We start from the raw sequence: 22809 nt of genomic DNA, 5'->3' as shown, positions 1-22809 counted from the left end.
CTCAAAGTTGGCCCTGAGATTAGGCCTTCTGTTTTTTCTCTTTGGCTGCTTGCCTTCTGCTGGAGTTTTTTCCCCGCTGATTTTTCTGTTATCCTCTGCTGCAGAAGTTTCTTCCTAAGAGGGTTCCCATGTCTTCGGACTTAACATACCCTATGTGGGGTAGCGATAGCTGTTATATAGCTTGTTTTGTGCTTGGGATCTGCGGTCGCCTTTGGGCTTCTGCTCTCCATGGTGTAACAGTGCGTTGTAGGTGCAATTCTCTTATTGTGGGCGGACTCCTCCCTGAGGCGTGTCCGGGCCCTTCTTCGCCTTCCTGCTCTGTCTTCGGTTGGCGTCTGACTTGCCCTGAGTGCATTGTTGAGAGAAAGTGGCTCTATATATACTGGACTAGAATGAAGTACAGTGTGCATAGAGTCCACCAACCCTAGAGGTATAACAGAGGTAAAAGTCAGAACAGACCTTACGTTCCAAAGTGGTAGCTTGGTCGAGCAGTAAGGCAGTACCAGAGGACAGTGTAAAGCATTTGTTTTGAACACTCAGTCAGCAAAAGGTTTCTCACACTCAAGGACTGAACTCCAGGCCAATTGTTTTTATATCCACAGATATAGTTGTTTTATTTTTAGAACCAAGAGTTATAAAAATATACTTTTCTCGTTATGAGTACTCTCATGTAATTACTTTGCAAAGGAGCAATAAAGTTTGTGCACACAAATAATACAGTATTGACAGTAAGCAACACAATCCTAAAATACACTATAGCCTTGAGCTCAATGTGTTTTCCATATGTAAGTACAATTGATTACTAAACAGATTACTGTAGTAGTCCCAGGACCAGATCCTAGATTCAGTCCTGGGATCTAAGCTGAAACCAGATTAGCAAAAACGTTTTAGTTACTGTAGTGAATTTTCATAAATATAAAGCTGTTTTAAAAGTTCACACTTAGAAACTTTTCAATGTAAATCTGACAATGGTATTCAATGTAAATCTGACAATGTTATTCAATGGGAGAAAATTCAGGTTGCAGGTAAAGTACGATCGCGTTTCTTTTGTAATCCAGCACTGGTCTCCTGTGGCCAGCACTGGGGTCTTAACTTAAAACAAGTAGGTAATTGCGTTTCAGTATTTCGTATGATTTTTAAAGAATATTTCAAGTTTTCAAAAGTAGACAGAAGAAATTTATTAGAAAAACAGTCAATGGTTTCCTATGGCAGAAATGTAGATTACTAGCAGACAGGGTTGTGATTACTTTTGTGGTTCAGAACTGGGCTACAAGGTACAGTACTGGCTTCTCTCCTGATTACAGGTGAGTACTTCGAAATTCGTTATTCGGCTGATTTTAGATGAATATTTTAAAGTTCCAAAACTTCACACTTAGAAGATTTTTCAAGTCAAACCAGTCAATGTTATCCAATGGCAGGAAAGTGAGTCATCGGTTTTCAGGTGAGTACCCCGCTGGTGAAGTTAAGGTTCTGGGCTTAGACTCAGGGGTCCCCCAGGGTCAGGTAAGTACAGTTAGTACACCCTCAGCGGCACAGGGGTGGCCGGGTGCAGAGGTAGTTACGCCCAATGTTATCCAATGAGAGGCAGGGGGCCTTCGGTTGGTGGCTGCTGGCGAGCAGCCCACGCGGCTGTGGGATCTGGGCTCCTGGTCACTTGCTCAGGGCAAATGGGGAAGTAGAATAGGGTTGCACTGCCAGGGGCACTCCGGCGGCTAGGTGCAGGGTGCTTTTGAGCCGTCGAGCGCTCAATGTTATCCAATTAGGATCTTGAAAAGGGAACAAAGGCTGTAGGCTCAGGGATGGTGTATCTTCAGGAGCGACCAACACTTCGAGGGGTAAGTTGGGATCTTGGAGGATAGGTAGGCACCCAGGAGTTGGGCACAGGGGGCTGTGGGGCGCCGGGTGCAGGGGTGTCTTTAGAGGTCGGCAAATCTTACCCCCTGCTGGTCGTGGTCAGAGGGGTCCTTTGGCCTGAGGCTGCAGGCGTCGTCGGGTCGCCGAGGAGGGTCCTTGGGCACTGGATGTCCTCAGGGTCTTGGTTCACTCCAGCACAGGCCAGGCTTGGCGGGTGCAGCGTGTGCAGGGTTCGCGGTTCCGGGCTGATGCCAGGGCTTGTTACTTGCTTTGAGCAGTACCACTGCTCGTGGGAGGCCCAGGTAGTCAGAGTCACAAGGCAGTCAGGTCCTCCGGGGTTTTTGAGGTTGCTGACCACTGGAGACGCCGGGGTTTAGCAGGAGCAGGTTCGAGTGTCGACAGGCCGGTAGGGCTGGGGCCAAATCAGTTGGTGTCTTCCTCTTCTTAGCGGCTGCATGACCGGTCTTCTTGTTTCTTGTTCTTCTTTCTTGTTTCGGTATCTGGATCTGAGGAAGTAAGGTTCAGGGAGCCCCTAAATACTAAATTTAAGGGTGTTACAGGTAGGGCAAGGGCAGGGACCAAGGTACAGGGCCCCTAAGGGTGGCACAATAAGTGCTGCAGTGCTTAGGGGTCTTCTCTGGTCACAATGCCCTGGGTACCTAGGGTACCATTTACTAGGGGCTGATATGTGGCCAGAGATCCCAATTGGGTTTAGGCTTTAGTACAGTTTTTAGGGAAGAAACACAGGCCCTGAGTACCTGATGGGCAGGGACCCAGGGCACACCTAGGAAAAGTGCATCAGGTATCAGGCAAAAAGTGGGGGGTACTTCAACAGGAACTCACTTCCTCTCAATTGTCCTTTGGGTTCTTTGCCTCTAGCTATGCTGCCGGTGCCAGCGTATTGTTTTTCTGCTCCATTGTGCCTTCTGAGCTCTATGGTGCGTAGGCCATTCTTGCCTTGTCCACTTCTTTCATTGGGCCCTGCGCTCGGTTCTGCCTCTACTCCCTGAGGGCTGTGATGGATTTGTGTTCCTCCCTCTTTCGGGTGCAGTCTGCCCAGTTCTCCTTTTTCTGCTTCCGTCTGCTTTATTGCTGTTGGCAGAGTTCTGTTTGGTGTATGGACCTATGGCTGTGGTAGGCTCAGCTGCCTCTTCACGGGGTGTGTTCCCGGTGGAAGAGCTTGTTTTCATTCTACCTTGTCTCCTTGGGGTCTCGAGGTTGGGCTTCTTCCTCGGTCCTTCTCTTTCTTGGGTGGAGGTTCTGTTGCCTTGTATGGGCGCGGGATGCTTCGACCTCCTCTTGCCCGACCCTGGTTTCCTTTGCGGAGTGTGAATGGGCATACCATTTCTTTTATTCTTCCAGCATTCCCCTTGGGGTCGGTGGTCTTCTGATTGTAGGTGTTCCCCTTGCCTGGGGGGACAGGGCTCTTCACCCTGTCCATTGGACTCTGTTATGTCCAGGCTGTGGGGTCCTCTCGCAGGCCAACCTTTCCCGTCGGTATGACTAGGGTATCTATTCTACGTTAAGGAATCTGCGGCTAGTAGTCTCTATCAGATGTACAAGTTACTTACCTTCGGTAACGATGTATCTGGTAGAGACGATTCTAGACGCAGATTCCTTCCCGGCCTGCCCTTCCTCCCCGTTCTGCGAGGACCCTTGGTTTTGTCTTCTGCACTTGCCTCCTGGTGGGTGGCTATGTCCTCTGTGAGTGCCTTCTTCGCTCTACTGACAGGATGATTCATCCTGTTTCTTGTTCCTGTCCTCCTCGTTTGGCACTTGGAGGATGGGTTTATGAGTAGTTCTGTGCCCTTCTGCTCTGGTTGCTCCTGGCTGAGGCCTACCTTTCTCTGGCCCAGCCCCCTTTACTACTAATGGTTCTGGTCCCTCTGCTATCCTTAGGTTGGGGTCTTTTGACTGTGTCTCTGCCCCTTGTTCCTTAGGGGGGTCGTTGCATCCTGTGCTGGGGCTGTCTTGGTGGGTTGTTATTCCTTGTTTGTCTTGGACTGGTTCCCCTTCATTGTTATTGGTTGGGGTTGTAGCCCTGCTACATGTTGTCATGACATTTTTACATATGGTCCTTTTCTCCGTACTGGCAGGGTTGCTGCTCAGGGCTGTGCTCTGTTCTATATTCTTTTCCCTGCCTTTGGGTACTGCAGTGTCTGGCACTGCTCTTTATGGTGTTGTCCATTTTTCTGCTTTTTTCGCACACTGTTCCCATACTCCCACAGTTTTGTCTGATGGCTCCGGTTTGTGGCGCGGAAAAGTTCTCAGAAGAAAACTGACGTAGCCATGCCGGGGTGGGACTTATGTGACCTGGCTGACATCACGTACGTGGACGACGCCTGGGCGGAGTCGAGTGATGCCGTCCCCCCAGCACGCAGGGATGCTGTGGCAACATTTTCCGGATCCAGTCTCTCTCCTGGCGATAATTCTACGTTAAGGAATCTGTGGCTAGAATTGTCTCTACCAGATGCATAGTTACTGAAGGTAAGTAACTCGTACATCTGTATTAGTCTAGTCTTCTCCACAATTGCTCTAGATGAATCATAGGCTATTTTAATAAAGTTTTTCTGTTGCCTATCACATTTCTTCTGCATTCTTGCATATGGTATTAAATAATTTTTATCAACTTGTTGGTAAAATGACTCAATTACCTATAGCTGCCTAAATATATATTCTGGTTTACTTGGAGGGCAAGTGTCTTTATGAATGGCTAATTTTTAGACTTCTAAAATAAAGAACGGAAGCATTTTGTTTAAACCTTGCTAGTTGTTGTGTTTTGGTTTTTTTAGGCGGTGAGACTGGTAACTGAACTAAGCTTGGAATACCGTGTTTATGACCCTCAGCTCTGGAGTGGTTTGCTGCAGAAGCTGCTTGGTTTCAATATGGTGAGATATTGCATGTCATGTTATCGTCCCTACCTTTTCTGTGTTGTGTTAGACTTATTAATTAAAGTTAAATGTATAAGTAATGGGGCTGTTCTATGTTCATTATTGCTCCACAACAAAACACATGGCCTTCCACCCTACATATAATCCCTCTTCCCAATTACTTTAAAAGGATAACTACCTACTACTTGGATGGCAACTACACTAATGACCCTCACAGATCTTGCATGACCATATACAAAATGTCATGATAACTCTAGCAGCTGCTTATCACACAGCACTCTTTTCCTCACAGGTACTAACACTATCATGATGCAATAATTCCCCCACAAATCACGTTTGGAGTTTGCCACACTGGGAGTTTTTTCACAATTTTGCACAAGCTTACAGTGCCCACATGCAGTTGTCGCATCTGCAAACTCATACTTTTGATGTTACTAACTAATTGTATTTACATTCTTCTTTTGTTTATTCACCCTACTCGGTCCTCTCTATTTATTATACTAATGTAACAATTACTTTGCATATCCTTGAGAAAGCCCCAGGCTTGTGCGTCAAACGAGGCTAAACAAATGTTGGCTGGCCTATGCTTGTTGTTCATAACGCATTGATTGAACTGAACATTGCTTCAATTGCACCTACTCCAATGAAAAACAATAACAATTTCTTAGTATTCTCTGCGACTACTGTACTGAATATCCTATGTTTTCCTCACATACTCATTCAAGTGTAGCTCAGAGGTGTTTACATACTAACAATTAGGCTACTAGATTTGGAACATGATGCCAGTTCATTACCCAGCATGGCCCCCAAACAAACATTAGGAGCACATAGAGATGATAGAAGTGGATTTAAAAAAAAGACACTCTCCCTTCTTACCCCTTCTTGCCATCACTCTAAAACATTATGATGGACGGGTCCATTCGTATCCTTGATACCTCTACTCACTGATGCCAAACAGTGATGTTAGCTCTGGGAGAGAGCTGTAGAACATATTTCCAATCTCACTAGGGAGAGCACATGGTGCCGCCTGAGGTAATGTGGCAACAGCATGTGGCAAAAGGATTTAGTGTCTGTCTAAGGTTAAATCAGACCTTGAAAAACAGTGGTCTACACACATACTTTTCAATATGTAAGGAAAGGGTCCGGAACATTTTTAAAGCACGACTAGTGAGTGCGCCTTACGTGCTATGGCCTTTCTTAGACCTGACAACCTTAGCGTGGTCTCCCCTCCCCCAACTTTTTGCCTCCCTCCTCCATTTTGTCTAGCCTCATTTTAGCTGGTATTACAACTCTGCCCACTTTACCACTGCTAACCAGTGCTAAAGTGCTTGTGCTGTTCCCATGAACATGGCAATATTGTTCATACCCAACTGCCATTGCAGAGCCTGTGTATGCAGTTCACACTGCCATTTCAACCTGGCAAAATAAACCATTTGCCAGGCCTCAACCTTCCTTTTTATACATACAAGTCAACCCTAAGGTAGGGCTGGAACTCTGCATCACAGCTTCACCATTCATCGGAACCGATGCATCACCTGAGCTGCACATCGCATCCCCGACACAGAACTTCGTATCGCAAGCCCTGCAGACAGGATCCTCAAAATTGACGCAACAGGAGCTTGTATCGCAGCCTTGCTGCATCTCGGAACTCACGAATCAGCTCTGCTGCGCAACGCATCTTCGACATGGGTCATCACAATGCTCCACAACTAGGATTTAAGGTACTCTGTTCAGCGGGCCTAACTGGGTCCCTGTAGCCGGCCCGCTCTCCATCGCGGTTGGCCTGAAATTGTGACTTTGTCCCTGTCCCGTGCGACTAGATATCCCCTGTAGAGCTTTGTGCTTTTTGATGCTGTTTTTCTTATGAACTTTAAAAACTAATATCTGTGGTTCTACTAACTGGATTTTTGTCATTTTGGTCAAATCAGTATTTCTAATTAGGTATGGGATCTTTTTGTGTGGTGTTTTCACTGTTTGAGATGTTGCACAAATACTTTACACATTGCCTCTAAGTTAAGCCTGGCTGCTCTGTGCTAAGCTACCAGAGGGTGAGCACAGGTTAATTTAGGGTTTGCTGCCTGCCTCTTAACCTGACTAGGACTGTGGTTGCTGCTTGACCACAGCTCATACCCAGGTGGGCATACATGGGGTTGGAGAGTGTAATGCTTGGGGAGGATTTAGTCCCAGTTATCTTTAGGGAACCGATAGATGCAACCCTAGTGTTCCTGGGGGATAAAGAGATGGTGCCAAATGCCCATCTTCCTGCTCATATTTCCAAGTCCAGGCAGCTGGTCACCATCAATGGGCAAAGAGTGGAGGCTGTGAGACACAGGTGCCAGTATGACTACGTTGAAGAGTAAGCTTGTGTGTTCAGAGAAAGTCCTCCCTGAGAAAGATGTCCGGCTATGTAGAAAAAGAAAGGGGCGTGGTAGTAAAGAAACAGACCGATAAATCGGGGGGGGGGGTGGATAGGGGGGGGGGGGGGACAAGCCTAAAAAGAGATAAAGGGGAAGGTAAATCGAGTAAGGAAAGCGAGTCTTATCTGAAAGAAGCACGTTAGTGATAGATTCCTTACCTTAGAATAACCCCCAGGCGTCAGACTGGATCCAAAAAGCTTTCGTCAGCAGTACCCCTGCATGTTGGTAGGCGTCATCGCATGGCTCCGCGTACGTCGTTGGCATCGTAGTCACCGAGATGATGTCGCTGGAACTACTTGGACTCGCTCAGCAAGCGCAGATCCGGAGAGAGCGGTACCCCCAGTCTTTGACTCTTGGTGTGTAGGGATGCCCGGGTTTAAATCTTGCGCAGCCTGTCCCCTCACCATATCGGTGACGGACACGCACCGTGAGTGTCACTACTGTCTGGGGCATGACCACGACTCAGTTGTGTCCCGAATGCCAGGCCCTGGCTCCGAAAATCTTGCGGGAGCGGTCCCGAAAAGTTGCTGGAGGCCTTGCGGAGCCGCCATCACCATCGTTCGACAAAGTCTTTGCACTCTGAGTCAGGTAAGGTGAAGCACAATAAGTCGAAGAAGATACGTCACTCTTCGCCTTCCCCCTAGCCTGTCGTGCAATACGGCTGGGGGTGCGGGTGGCGTTGCACCCACAGCTCCTGCAGAGCCTACACAGTTGCCGATGGCCTACCCGCCCTTTCCGGATCCATCTGCGACTCCGGCCCAGCTGCAGGAGTTCTTGTCAGCCATGGCCACGTCTTTGACCCATTGGCACGCCTTCGGGTCCAGCGGGTCCGACTGGGGGATCCTCGTTCTTCAATGTCGTCGGCTCTGGCCTCGACGTCGTCGATGACGCCGGTCTCGATGCTGGATCCATGCTTGGATCCCAACCGATGTCGGTCAGCCTAGTATGACCGACGGCACCACCGGATTTCACCCCGACGTGTGGGCGGTGAAGGGCAGGGAAACAGACTGCTGGGTGGAGGCAGAGGAAGTGGTATAACATGTTGGGCAGCGGGTAGGCAATGACAGCACCCTAGGATGGGACTGGAAGGAGAGAAGAGGCGGTGAATAAATGATGTTTACTGAAGTCATTGTGACCTTCTTCCATTACCTATAGGCAGTTTCAGTGTTTTGACAACCTCTGGACTTGTGTCTCAAAGTAGCATTGACAGGCATACCTTTGAAGTTTTGTTGTATGGTTTTACGTGACTCTTTAAAATGTTTTGGATTAGGAAAAAACACACCAGTCTCCTTGAGTAGTAGAATCCTAGAACGTGGAATCACTGCCTTGTGAACCTACATTGTGACTTGATATATTTGCTTGATATGTTGTGGATTTGGTGATTATTTTGGGGTAATGGATCTTTGAAACATTAAGATCATGGGCCAGTGTTAATAGGATCAAGTTTTGTGTGGTGGGTTGGTATGAACCTTTGGATTAACCCTTTCCAAATTAACTTTCTTTTTCAGATTCAATACCTGAGGAAGGTGTTAGTGGCAATCACTGGTGTGCATTCCCTGTGGAAGGTATGTTACTCATACTAGCTGGTATGGCAAATTACCACTGGCCAATCACTGAAGATGTGAGTTTATTTTGCTTTTGAAAAATGCTGAAGTGAAAGTGCTGAATAATACGTTTCACATATATTCAGATGCACTTTAACAAAGGCGAAGAAAGGCAGGCATTGTCCCTTCATCACTCCTTTACAGTGACTTTCTCTAGAAGGTGCAGAGAAATCTTGCTTCCATTCCACTTCATTCTTGGGTGCAAGTGCTGTTATATTCCTTGTTGAACAAGGGGAATGCCTTCAAACCAAGACCTATACCAACTCCCCAATTGGCAATAGAGTTCCCTTATCTGACCCATTCATTCATAACCAGACTTTGTTTCAATTTAAAGAATTGACCATATCAGCTCTTCAAGGACTGTATGTGCTTTCAGTGGCCCAGATAATACAATTCAAAGTTCAGGCCAACAGTGCTTCAGTTCAGTTGCTGTTCCCAAACACAATCTGAGACCAAGAAAGTCAAATCTGTATGTTGAGAAAAGAATCAACATCTCGATCTGATAGAGACTATGAGCCGCAGATTCCTTAACATATAATTATCCCCAGCCGTGAGACTGAATCCGGAAAACTTTTCTGCCACAGCATGCATGCACGCAGGGGGACGGCACCATGTGACTCCGCCCTGACGTCGTCCGCGCTTGTGACATCAGTGAGGATACATAAGTCCCACCCCGGCGCGCCTACGTCAGTTTTTTCTCTTTTCCACGTGCAACACAGATCCGTATTGTGTCGTGACCTGTTTTCAGGCCTTCCCTTCTTTTTCACGCTTTGGTGTTAGTGGAACAGTGTGCGAATGCCTTCGGGCTTCAAGACGTGTACCTCTTGTGCACCCTCACCGGATTTGCATGTGGTGTCTGGGTGAGCATCACTACTCGACGGATTGCGACGCCGGTCAGCATCTTAAGCCTAAATCACGGTGGGAGCACTGTATGATGTCTGCTCGCTTGTCATCCCAGCGTCCGTCCCCTACCTCGGAAGCAAGGAGCCTCCGGTATCGTCTGCCACATCGTCCCTCGGGGTGGTGTCGTCGAGGTGTGGTCCTTCGGGGCTCCCCTCTTTGGCGCCTGGCGTCCCTGCCTCGCCGCAAATCCTTACAGGGCTCCCTGTGGCATCGCCGGGACTCCGGGCTGGCCCCCGAGTCCCCCTCGGTCCTCTGAGTAGGCGGCTGCGTCGACCCCGCCCCAATCTCCAGGGGAGCACGTGGTGGCAGGAGCCGACCGGGTGCCGCAAATGCCCACTCCGGCACCGATCGACGTTTGTCAGGCGCCGGTGGGGGACATCACGGAGCCGCGCCAGCGTCAGGTTTTTGATTAGTCTCCTGAGATTTCGTCCTCTCTAGAGGTCTGTCATCTGTTTGTGTCTTCCTCCCCGGAGACAGGGCACCGTATTGTTGCCTTTTCACCGGCATCTTCCAGGGAGGGCTCCTCGCCGTCCTCACTGCCTAAATCCTCGAACCCTTCTTTCCGTGGCTCGCAGCTGGCTTTTCCACCGGCCTCTCTGCCTTCCCCTGAGGCCCCTCAGGTTTCCCATTCGTCTGTGGATCCCCCACTATTCCGGGGCTGGCTGCTTCCCCCTGGACTTGGGAATGGACAGCTCAGTCTGCAGCCGTCGCCCACGGAGGAATAACTTTCTCCTCCGCAGCGCCCTACTGAGGCCAGTGTTGCCTTTGTTCGGGCTATTTCCACAGCTGCTGGTATTCTGCGGATGGGTGAACCTGTCACCCCATTTCCTACGGACAACCTTTTGGAAGTTCTCCACCAGGGCTCTGGTGGACGGGAGTTGTGCCTTCTTTTTGAAGTGTCACCCCATAATTCTCTTATGGGGTCTTGGGGGTGCCCTGCCACGAGCGATCCGGTGCCTCAGGCACTCCTGCGTCACCACTGTCCTGCTCCGCATGACCCAATCTGCCTTACCTTCCACCCTTCTACTTAAGGCTCTCTTCTGCGGAACGCCTTTCCGTGCTTGCCTGTGGTGTTGTTTCCTCCGTCCCGGGAGGCCCGGTGGTTAGATTCATGGGGGCGTAATGTCTTCGCCTCTTCCAGCGCTGCCTTACGAGCGCTTAACACTTTCTGTGTGTTGACCAGGACTACTTCCAGCCTGTGGAACTCTGTGGAGTCCCTTCTATCTCATGTCTCCCATGAGGGTGCCCGTGCTGATCTGCGGGGCCATGAGTTGGATGGTAGGGAGTTGACCGCGTATATTCTTCGTGTGGCCTTGGATGTTGCTGATGCTCTCGGCCGTGCTATGGCCACTTCTGTGGCTCTCCCTCGCCATGCTCGGCTACGTGATGCTGTTTTCCCTGAAAATATTAGAGAGCGTCTTTTGATGGGGTTCTTCTGTTTAATACTCATGCAGACTCCGCCATTCAGCGTCTTCTTGCAGGGCTCCGTCCTCCTCCTCCTCAGTAGGTTGGTTTGTTGATCCTCCGGGTTTTGGTGGGAGGTGTTAACCCACTTGCTCCTGGAATCTGGTGTTGGAGTGACTGTTACACTTTGTGTGTGGTTTTCTGTGCCCTCGGGGTCCTTTGGTTGGCCCACCTCTTGAATTGGCTGCTGGTTCAGCCCCCTTTTTTGACAAGTGTACTTTTTGGCTGCTTACCATACATTGGGCCCATCGGTAGTGGACCGTACTGATATTGCGGATGACCCTGGGGGTTGATAACCTCTCCATCCCCTTTGTCGTGGGTATTGTGGTCTTGGATGTCTATACCCTCCTCTCTGATATCTATTCTGCTGGTAACCACTTGAGTTAGATTCTGAGGAACTGCCGTCTGAGCCCACACTGTCTGTTCACTTATTTTGTTTTTAGCTACATAGTCAGCTTTAGTATAGAGATATGCCCTCTCAGCTGTGAACCGATCTTTGTCTTTCTTAAGTTTGTTAAACTTACTCTGTTTCAGAGTTATCTCGAAATCAGACATTTGTTGGTTCAGTTCTTCTAGTCTCTTTTTCAGTCCTGCAGGTGATATGAATCGGTTCACAGCTGAGAGGGCATATCCCTAGTTCCTCAGGATCTAACTCAAGTGGTTACCAGCAGAATAGATATCAGAGAGGAGGGTATAGACATCCAAGACCACAATACCCACGCCAAAGAAGATCCCAGCTCAGAACCTGGCTATATGCAAATCAGTCTGTCCCTGGCCCAGTGCATCATGGGAACAGGGCAGACTAAACTACCAAGCCAATTCTTCACCAGAAAGGAGACAAGCTACCGGGGACCGGTTTCTGGCATTTCAGCCGTCTTCGGCCCGGCTTGCTTGAATCCTGATGGTGCAGTGAGAAAGGGGCTCATGTCTGAGTATACCCTGCCACACCTATAGTGGCCAAAAACGATTCAGAAAAGGGGGTTTTGTTTCCTTCCCAGTGTAAGAATTGGCTTGGTAGTTTGGTTTGCCCTGTTCCCATCATGCACTGGGACAGGAACAGACTAATTTGCATATAGCCAGGTTCTGTGCTGGGATGGTGCAGTGAGCTAAAAAACGGTGTTGGATCTAGCCCTGATCTCTTGACTGGGTGAGAGTATTCTGCTTAATTCAGAAACTCTGTCCATCACCACCCCTTGTTGTTAAATATTTTGTCCACCCTAAGCGTGGAAGGGTATACTCAGATGTGAGTCCCTTGCTCATTGCACCATCAGGATTCAAGCAAGCCGGGCCGACGACGGCTGAAATGCCAGAAGCCGGTCCCCGGTAGCTTGTTTCCTTCCCAGTGTAAGAATTGGCTTGGTAGTTTGGTTTGCCCTGTTCCCATCATGCACTGGGACAGGAACAGACTAATTTGCATATAGCCAGGTTCTGAGCTGGGATGGTGCAGTGAGCTAAAAAACGGTGTTGGATCTAGCCCTGATCTCTTGACTGGGTGAGAGTATTCTGCTTAATTCAGAAACTCTGTCCATCACCACCCCTTGTTGTTAAATAACTCTTTGAAAAGGAGCAGCGATGGGTGTTCCGTTTAGGAACAAGTATAACAGGCCTCAATGGCGCCATACCTTGGGGCCAATTACGCTGAATGTCAAATTAATCACTAGGGACCCCTTACCGCTATCCGAATAACACCTCTCATGGGTTTAGAGAGATCTAACCTCTATCATCTCCTCATGGAATTCCAGGTGTGTTTTGACAAGAATTATATCAAAATCATCAACAGCTAGGTTGTTTCCTAACAACAAACCATGGTTCATGATATATTTAGGACAGATCGTTCATTAAGTTGCTCATTCCATACTATACAACTGCCTCTGGATCCGGAAACTTTTGCGTAGCAGTACCCCTGCGCGTCGGTAGGCGTCGTCTGCAGGCGTCCCCTGCGGCTCCGCGTCCGTCGTCGGCGTCGTGCGCCGTGATGACGTCGCTGGAGTATATAGACGCCGCCTCCGCGCGCTGACGTCAGTTCTTCTTTTTTCCGCGCCAGTGGACGCAGATCTGAAGAGCAGTACTCCGGTCTTTTGACCAAGTTTTTCGATAGTTATTTCTCTCCTTGTGCCTGATAGGATGCCTGGGTTCAAGCACTGTGATGACTGTGAGCGCACGATGTCGGTCACAGACCATCACCGCCTCTGTCTCCGGTGTCTGGGCCCCGACCACGACGTGGACTCCTGCGTCGACTGCCGGGCCCTCACCAACAAGGCTAGGCGGGAGCGGTCCCGCAAGCTACTGGAGCTCCGGGTGTCGGCCCCACGTCGGGACCGGGAGCGGTCCCGGTCCGGCCGGAGGTCGAGAGAGCGCTCGAGGGAGCGGTCGCGGAGCCGCGCCGAGCGTTCCGGAAGTCGACACCACTCGTCAGGCTCATCAGGTAAGAAGCACAAGAAGTCGGGGCGTCGTCATCGTACCCCCGACTCCCCCCGACGCTCGCGCGATGCGGCCAGGGGCTCGGGTGACCCCAACCCCGCGGCTCCGCGAGAGTCGCCGGCGCGGCCTGCCTCATACCCTCCGGTCCCTGGGCATGGCGCGACGCCTGAGGAGGTCGAGGAGTTCCTCATGGCCATGAGGGCGCTCGCTTCTCCGACGGGGCCTACGGCGCCTTCGGGCCCAGTGCTACCGTCTGGGGGCCCTGGCGGTTCGGGTGTCCCTGCCTCGGCGCCGTCGGGTGCTCCGGCCCCGGCGCCGCAAGGGCCTTCGGGATCGGCGCCGGCTGGTCTTCCAGCCTCTCCGGCGCCGTTACCATCGGGGTTACCCCCGACGCCGCCCCCGCGTGGCGCCGGTTCTCCGGTGCCGGCTCCGGCCGGCAGCGGGGCTCCGACGCCGGCTCCGGGCGGCGCCGTTCCCCTGCCTTCCCCGACGCCGGACGCGGAGCCGGACCGGCGTCGCTCGACGCCGGTCCCGGCGCCGATGGGGCCCATGAACCCCGAGGAGCCGGTCTACATCGTTGACTCCGAATACGGAGAGGATGAAGAGTTCGGTGAAGGTTGGGAGGGGTCCGAGGACCCTCTGTCACGCGAGTGCCAGTATGACCCGGACTGGACAGGTGACTTGGGGGATGCCAGTGGTCTGGACGACTCTCCTAACCCTGGTTTGATCTCTCCTCCAACCGTGGCATCGGTGGAGGGAGCTGCATATTCAGTGGTGCTGATGAGGGCTGCTAAGGCCTTACACCTTGAGCTCCCCGTCGCGGCCGTGAGGCCTAACATCCTCACTGAGGTCTTCAAACCGCAGTCATGCCCACAGGAGCCACTGCTGCCGTTTAATGAAGCCTTGTCAGACGTTCTGTTGGGCACGTGGTCCAGGCCCGCTTCAGGTGCACCTGTTGATCGGAACGTGGCCAGGCGCCACCGTCCTTGTCCGGACGACCCCAAGTTCCTGTCTACCCACCCCACTCCTGAGAGTCTGGTGATCCAGGCCTCGACCTCCCAGTCCGCATTCCCGTCGGCCCCGCCCGACCGGGAATCCAAGAGGTATGACCAGTTTGGCAAGAAGGTCTTCTCGTCCATTAGTTTGGGCCTGCGGTCTTGCAACACCGCTTGCCTCTTGGGCCGCTACACCCACTCTGTGTGGGACACGGTCGCGGAGCTGCTGCCAGAATGCCCCATGGAGGTGCGGGCAAAACTCGGTCAGGCTGTGGCTGAGGGCCGAGATGCAGCGAAATATTCGATACGGTGTGGTCTTGATACGACCGACTCGCTGGGCAGGGCTATGTCAACGACGGTGGCGATTCGTCGCCACGCCTGGCTGAGATCCGCCAACTTTTCGGCTGATGTCCAGAATACATTGATGGACATGCCGTTCGATGGCTGTCACCTGTTTGGTGACAAGGCGGACCACGCGCTGGAACGCTTCAAGGACTCCAGGGTCACGGCCAAGTCCTTGGGTCTCTCGACCCAGCGTCAGCAAACGGGTTCGTTTCGTCCCTTTTGTGGCCAAGGAAGGGGCGCCCCCACACGTGCTGCCAGCCACGCGCCGCAACAATCCTTTCAACGCGGTGGCGGCCGTGGAAACCGCCGTGGCGGCGGTCGGGGACAACGGCGGGGTCAGACCACACCTCCCCCCGCAGCATCTGCCTCAAAATCCTCCTAGTCCGTGCTTTCGGCCCCATGTGACGCCAGTGGGTGGCAGGGTTCGCCATCACCACGCTCACTGGTGCACGATCACTTCGGACAGGTGGGTGCTGCAAATCGTCCGAAGGGGCTACTCCCTCCCCTTCGAGACCACTCCTCCAGCCATGCCACCGCAGAACCACCGTGTGTCGGGGGACCACTTGACACTTCTGCAGGAGGAAGTTACGGCCCTCTTGGCCAAGGGGGCCATCGAGCGCGTTCCTGGGCCAGAAGTAGGGCGTGGTTGTTATTCCCACTACTTTCTGGTACCCAAGAAGGACAAGGGGGGCCTACGTCCTATCTTGGATCTAAGGAACGTCAACGGCTTCCTCCGGAAGGAGAAGTTCAAGATGTTGACGTTAGCTCAGGTCTTGGCTGCTCTAGACCCACAAGACTGGATGGTAGCGTTGGACTTGCAGGATGCCTATTTTCACATCCCCGTCCTGCCGGCCCACCGGCGTTACCTGCGGTTCACGGTAGGCCAGGAGCACTTTCAGTTTATCGTGCTCCCTTTCGGCCTTACCAGCGCCCCACGGGTGTTCACAAAGGTGATGGCGGTGGTCGCAGCCCATCTGCGCAGGTTGGGGGTTTCAGTCTTCCCCTACCTAGACAACTGGTTGTTGAAGGCGGGCTCGCCCCAAACAGTCGTCCACCACCTTCAGATGACGGCAGACCTCTTGCACGACCTGGGGTTCTCCATCAATGTGCCGAAATCACACCTGTGTCCCTCTCAAAAGCTCCTTTTCATCGGAGCGGTTCTGGACTCGGCGCAGTTTCGGGTTTATCCTCCGGAACGGCGGGTCCGGGATATTCAGGCTTTGATTCCCATCTTTCAGCCGCTATCCCGGGTTTCGGTCAGGTTGACGCTGCGGCTGCTGGGACTGATGGCTTCCTGCATCCTTCTGGTGCATCACGCCCGGTGGCGGTTGCGGGCTCTGCAGTGGGGCCTGAAGTTTCAGTGGGCCCAGCATCAGGGCAACTTGTCCGACCACGTCTTGATCTCGGAGGGCACTGCGAGACAACTGCAGTGGTGGCTTACGGACCGCGATTGGGTCAGAGGCAGATCCCTCTCCCTTCCCCAACTGGAGCACGTTGTCGTGACGGACGCGTCCCTCCAGGGCTGGGGGGGCCACTTGGGAGAGGCAGAGATCAGAGGCATCTGGTCTCCGGCGGAGTCCCGGCTCCATATCAACCTGTTGGAGCTGCGGGCGATTCGTCTGGCACTGAAGGCATTCCTCCCCTTTGTCAACGGGAGTGTAGTGCAGGTGTTCACCGACAACACCACCGCCATGTGGTACTGCAACAAACAGGGCGGAGTGGGGTCGTGGACCCTTTGCCAGGAGGCTCTGCGCCTCTGGCAATGGCTGGAACGTCAGGGCGTGACTCTGACGGTTCAACACCTGGCAGGTTCCCTGAAAGCCAGGGCGGACGAACTCAGCCGTCGGTGCTCGATGGATCACGAATGGCGTCTGAACTCGGATGTGGCGCGAGGCATCTTTCTGCAATGGGGAGAGCCTTGGTTTGATCCATTCGCCACAGAAGAGAACGCGCAATGTCATCAGTTCTGCGCGTTGGAGTTTCCAAGACGGCACTCGCACGGCGACGCCTTTCGGCGCGAGTGGAGTTGCGGTCTGTTATACGCCTTTCCGCCTATACCACTTCTGCCCAGAGTGCTGAAGAAGATCAGGCGCGACCGGGCCCAAGTTATCCTTGTGGCTCCGGACTGGGCTCGAAGGTACTGGTATCCCGAGCTACTCAGCATGTCAGTCGGTCCCCCGATCCGCCTGCCTCTTCAGGAGGACCTTCTGTCGCAGCAGCAGGGGACGGTCCTCCACCCGAACCTGTCCAGTCTCCACCTCCATGCTTGGAGATTGAGCGGCGGCAGTTGAGGCCATTTGACTTGCCTCCTGAAGTCTGTGATGTAATTCTGGCAGCCAGGCGTCCCTCCACTAAGTCGGTATACGCCTGTCGGTGGAACAGATTTGTGGCATGGTGCACAGCAAAGGCTGTGGATCCACTCTCTGCCCCTCTTTCCGAGGTTCTTCTGTTTCTTCTCTCTCTTGCCCAGCAGGGCTCTGCTCTGGGCACCATCAAGGGCTACCTTTCTGCCCTTTCAGCCTTTTTAAGGCTTCCTGATCAGCCTTCTTTGTTCAAATCCCCGATTGTAACTCGATTCTTAAAGGGCATCACTCACATGTTTCCACCTGTTCCGTTTGTGATGCCTCAGTGGGATTTGAACCTGGTTCTGACCTTTCTGATGTGTGCTCCCTTTGAGCCCCTTCATTCTTGCCCTCTCCGTCTCCTGACTTTAAAGACGGCTTTCCTGGTTGCCATCACCTCTGCCAGGAGGGTGAGTGAGCTCCAGGCTCTTTCTGTCAAACCTCCTTTCTTGTCCATTCACCCTGACAAGGTGGTTCTGAGGACTAGACCCTCTTTCCTGCCCAAGGTTGTTTCGGCCTTTCACATCGGGCAGTCCATCACCCTCCCTTCCTTCTTCCCGCCTCCGCATCCTTCAAAGGATGAAGAGCGGCTCCACCGTCTGGACCCAAAACGTGCGCTTTCATTTTATATGGATCGCACACGCCAGTTCCGGGTGGATGACCAACTGTTTGTTGGCTACGTGGGTGCGAAGAAGGGACGGGCGGTCCATAAACGGACCATCTCTCGATGGGTCGTTCTCTGCATCAAAGCGTGCTACTCTTTGGCTCGGAAGGAGCCTCCTGCTGGGCTGAGGGCCCATTCCACTCGGGCCACGGCGGCTACTACTGCCTTGGGCCGGGGAGTCCCTTTGCAGGACATTTGCCAGGCGGCTACGTGGGCCTCGCTGCACACCTTTGCGAGGCACTACTGCCTGGACAGTCAAGTCCGGAGGTATGGCTTCTTTGGCCGTTCTGTCCTCCAGGACTTTCTGGTGTAGGAATGTATTGGTTCGCAGACCCACCACCGGGGTTGGTATTGCTGGGGTATTTATTCTAAGGTAAGGAATCTAACACTAACGTGTTTCTTTCAGATGAACAAATTACTTACCTTCGGTAACGATATATCTGTAAGAAACATTAGTTAGTGTTAGATTCCTTACCGAACCCACCCATCCTCCCCGTTCTGCGAACTGATACCTAGGGTTAAGGTCATCCCTTTCAGGGCCCTAGTTTTACATGGCACCAGTGTTGGTTCTCTCATGGCTCTGCGTCTCCTGGCGCGGAAAAGCTGTGTACAAAGAACTGACGTCAGCGCGCGGAGGCGGCGTCTATATACTCCAGCGACGTCATCACGGCGCACGACGACGGACGCGGAGCCGCAGGGGACGCCTGCAGACGACGCCTACCGACGCGCAGGGGTACTGCTACGCAAAAGTTTCCGGATCCAGACTGACGCCTGGGGATATTCTAAGGTAAGGAATCTAACACTAACTAATGTTTCTTACAGATATATCGTTACCGAAGGTAAGTAACTTGTTCAATAGCCCAAATTCCCCACAGCGGCATTACCAGTGGAGCCGCGTTGAGGGGAAGGTGTTTGACTGAATCCGGAGTAACCGTGAGTTATTTTATACCCTGAAGGAGGAGGGTAACAGAAGGAACTAGTAAGCAGACGAACTGAAATAAGTTTTCGCTCACATTCACAGGTCGCTAAACTTGGCATGATGGGAGCCCCCAATATACGTGAGAAGGCTCATGAGGCATATTAATGAATATTACTAAGTAAGATACCAAATTCTCGATTTTCCTTCCCACACTACAGGAATTTAAGGAATGAGCAGAATTCAAAAACGTGTGTTTTATGTTTTATGTGTGTTATGTCCAGTTCTTGTTTTTCGTTTACAGGGTGCATGATCATTTGTAGCATGCCCAATATGTTTAGACATCGGCAACCCTTCACTTTTTTCTAAGGTCACTGCAATCTGGAAGATACCTATATATTTGTGAGATCAGTATTTTTTCTCCTTCTAGGCCTTTATAATACGCCAATTGGGCGAAAAGAGACTACAGACCATTTTGAACTATGATCTAGGTACATACACCTCATAGTTCACCCCCTTTTTTTGTATAATACACTTTTACATTCATGTGAGTAAGGTGGGGATTTTTGTGCATAATCCCGTCCTGAACAAGGAGTTTTCAAACTCCGAAACATGTTCATGTAGACGCACATATGAGGTTGATGTACATAATTATACACTAACAACCTCTCACTGCACCCCTTTTAATGATACCAGCCCAGGGGATAAATAAAAGTTTTTCACCCCACGAGCCAGGTATTTTTTAACTATCACTTATCACTACCTAACCCCACTACTCACGTACAATCATTACCTCACACACACCACACATAGTCTAAAATCAGTGCTCCCACGTAGTCATCGGTTGTTGCACGCCGCATCCCGTAGAGGGGTGCGAAGACCCCGATGATGAAGCATGACACCAAGGGGCCTGTTGGTGTGTGAGGGGTATTTAAAAAACACTGAGTGCTCCCCACAACAGTAGGGATCACTATGACTATCTAAGTGGATTCCACTTTGTTTATGAAATATACCCAGGGAGATTGAATCCACTTTTTCTCTCCCTCCCTCCTTTGTTATAAATATATACTTCTGCATCCCTACACCCTGGTGCTTCCAGTGTGGGGCCTACTCATCCTTTCTGCCTTTTCATTGCTTGAAATTTCTGACTCATGTGCTGTCTTCTGAGTTGCGTTTTTCTTTACTGTCCCTTAGCCCTTTCAAGGGATGCAACTCTCCTTGATGGTGTTGTCTTAGGGTAATTTGTTGTTACTCTTCTGTTCTGGACTTCTTGTCCCTCACTGTTAAAGGACTGTGGTTGCAGGCTTCGTTTATAATGACTCCGCGTTGTGGCGCGGAAAAGTTTTTCGAAGAAAACTGATGTCAGTGCACCGGGGTGGGGCTTATGTGACCTCGCTGACGTTACGCCTGCGGACGACGTCAGGGCGAAGTCACGTGATACTGAACCCCGGCGCTCACAGATGCTGGGGCAAAGAAAAATTTCTGGATCCAATCTCACGCCTGTGGGTAATTCTACGTTAAGGAATAGTCTAGTCTCTACCAAAATACATAGTTACCGAAGGTAAGAAACTTGTACATATGGAGGCCTCCATGAATGATAATGAGGAGGGATGTCTGCAGGTCCTTGCATCTCAGTCCTTCTAAGAGATGGGAGTTACACTGAGGTTACAGTACTGGCCCTTTTGCAATGCAGAATTGGAGGGCTACGTGAATGATGAGGATGCAGGATGTCATCAGGTCCTTGCAGCCCATGCCGTCTAAGATACAGGGGTTGCAATACTGGCCCTGTTGCAATACAGATATGGAGGCCTGCTTGAATGATGAGGCAGGATGTCTGCAGCTTCTTGCAGCCCAGCCCTTCAAAGAGATGAGGGTTATAAAACTGGCCCTGTTGCAATGCAGATATGGAGGCATGCATGAATAGTATTGAGGCTGGCTGTTTGCATGTCCTTGCAGCCAGCCATTTTGTATTCTGCTTGAATGTTACATCCACCCTAGGGTAAGTATTTGACCATGTCATAAGAGGAGCCTGACTAGTAATAAATCTGTTCCCTGATACCTTATGAATTGTCTATTAAACGCTCTTTTTGTTTCCTTTAATAGATTCCGAACTTTAGCCGAGCCTGGAGGAATGTAATTCTGGCACCTTTTCTATCTGGTATGCACACCTGCCTTTTTTGTTTCTGGATTATTTTGTATTATTTTATTTAGTATGGCTTTGTGGATCACAGTCCTAGTGAAGGGCAGCGGAACGTTTTACATACAATATAAGAGATACATTATGACAGTGTAACTAAGCATATGGCAACAGAACCACAACAGAGATGGCTCGAGGACAGGAGTGCTGAAAAAGTAGGGGCAGGGACTTCAGTTGTACAGTGGGGTGGAGATTGCATTAGGTTAATCTTGAAGTTCAAGCTTGAACAGGTGAGGTTTCAGGTGTTTTCTAAAGTATATGAGACTTGGGTGTATCCTGGTGGTTTGTGGAATGTGATTAAAGGCATTCTTTTGCAGTTAATGGCCTTTTATGCAATTATTCATACTTAAAGATTTATCCCGGCTGTTGTCTTTCACAGCTTCCTGCCCACCTAGTCCTAAGCAGCTAGAGGCCTGCTATGAGTGCTTTGTGGTTCTGTTGAAGTAAGTTACTGCATGTTTTCATGGTTGCTCCTATTGCCTTTCCCTTCAAGGTATTTTGATTTCTACAGGTCAACATAATGAAATGAAAATTGTAATGTGTCTATCTGACAGAGACATCTGTGAGAAGTTGGCCTGGCATATGCTGTCCACTATTCTAGTGGGCACCTTGCACCAGTCCAAACAATCCTTATTGATGGTATGTTTAAAGACAACCTATATAGAATGCTATCATAGTGGTAGCTGTGTAGAGCAGCCTTCGGGCTAAGTCTTGAAGGAATGTAAAGCATCTTTGTTTGCCAGTCTATAATCTCGTGCATGACCAAATGAAAGGAGAACCACACCAGGGATATATATATAAACTATATGTATATAATCTAAACACATCTCTCTAGTCTCTTTATGAGGCAAGAGGCAAAAGGACATACAGTAAACTTGTTTAGCTCACAGTAAATTAGCACAGTATACATTTAGCCCGGCGAGCATCACAAACCATATACTAAATAAGTGGTATAAGAACTACGATAGACACAGAGAAAAGGCCTAGGGATTGTAGACCCGCGGGGGCAACCAGGAACCACCCAAGGTATTGTCGCAGGAGAACCACGGGGGACGCATGCAGTATCTAAACACAGCCGCAAATCACCATTGACTTCTATAAAGAAAGTTGCGAGTAGTAATTTAAAGAATAGGGCCACCTAGAAGTGGACTAGGAGCAAACCCCTGGAGAACTAGTGTCTGGTTTCGTCGTCGTTTTCTATGGTGTGCTGCCAAGAAGTCCTGCAGGTGACCAAGTGGAAAGATTCCGGATGGATCCAAGGGTGGATCGGAGATCTGAAGAACCTGAAAGCAGAGGGGACAGAGTCTGGGTCACTAGCCAGTGACCAGGAAGGCGATGAGCAGATGCCCACCGATGTTAGGTGATTTCAGGTGCAGAAGGTGAAGCTTGACTCTTCAGCCACGAGGACCAGGAGGCGTCGACGACAACCAGGAGCTGGATTCGAGCTGTCCCACAATGGAAGTCATGTGCTGCGGTGTCGGTATGCGGATTGGACCCAACAAGCCTTGGCAACAGCAACCCACACAGAAAGCAAAGATTGGCTTCGGAGCAGACCAGCAAGGTCTGACGGACTCACCCTTTGGAGGGGAGTCAGGGCACGTCTGGAGCAACCAGGGAAGCCCAATAAACAAAAGAGTTTCCTTTGCGGGGACCCACCAGTTGACGGACCAGGGATCACGAAGGGGCCTTTTGCAGAACTGCTGGAAACGAGCCCACGGAACACTCGTGGAGTGTAAGCCCACAATCTTCAGTGCAGATGGTGCTCAGGGCTTAGACTAAGAGTAGACCAATGCACA

General features: G+C 50.9%; 1 protein-coding gene across 1 annotated transcript in view; it reads left to right on the top strand.

The window, feature by feature from the left end:
• KNTC1 (kinetochore associated 1) overlaps positions 1–22809 on the top strand; it is a 926084-nt gene that overhangs the window by 762636 nt on the left and 140639 nt on the right. The window contains exons 56-59 of the mRNA XM_086942947.1: positions 4647–4742; positions 8671–8727; positions 20920–20974; positions 21393–21456. Coding sequence (XP_086799073.1) covers positions 4647–4742; positions 8671–8727; positions 20920–20974; positions 21393–21456 — 272 coding nt within the window. The remainder of the gene's footprint in view (positions 1–4646; positions 4743–8670; positions 8728–20919; positions 20975–21392; positions 21457–22809) is intronic.

This window comes from Lissotriton vulgaris, chromosome 11 (genome assembly GCF_964263255.1).
Source record: "Lissotriton vulgaris chromosome 11, aLisVul1.2, whole genome shotgun sequence".
NCBI lineage: Eukaryota > Metazoa > Chordata > Amphibia > Caudata > Salamandridae > Lissotriton > Lissotriton vulgaris.
Note: the sequence above shows the minus strand (reverse complement) of the source record. Positions and strands in the feature narration are given on the sequence as shown.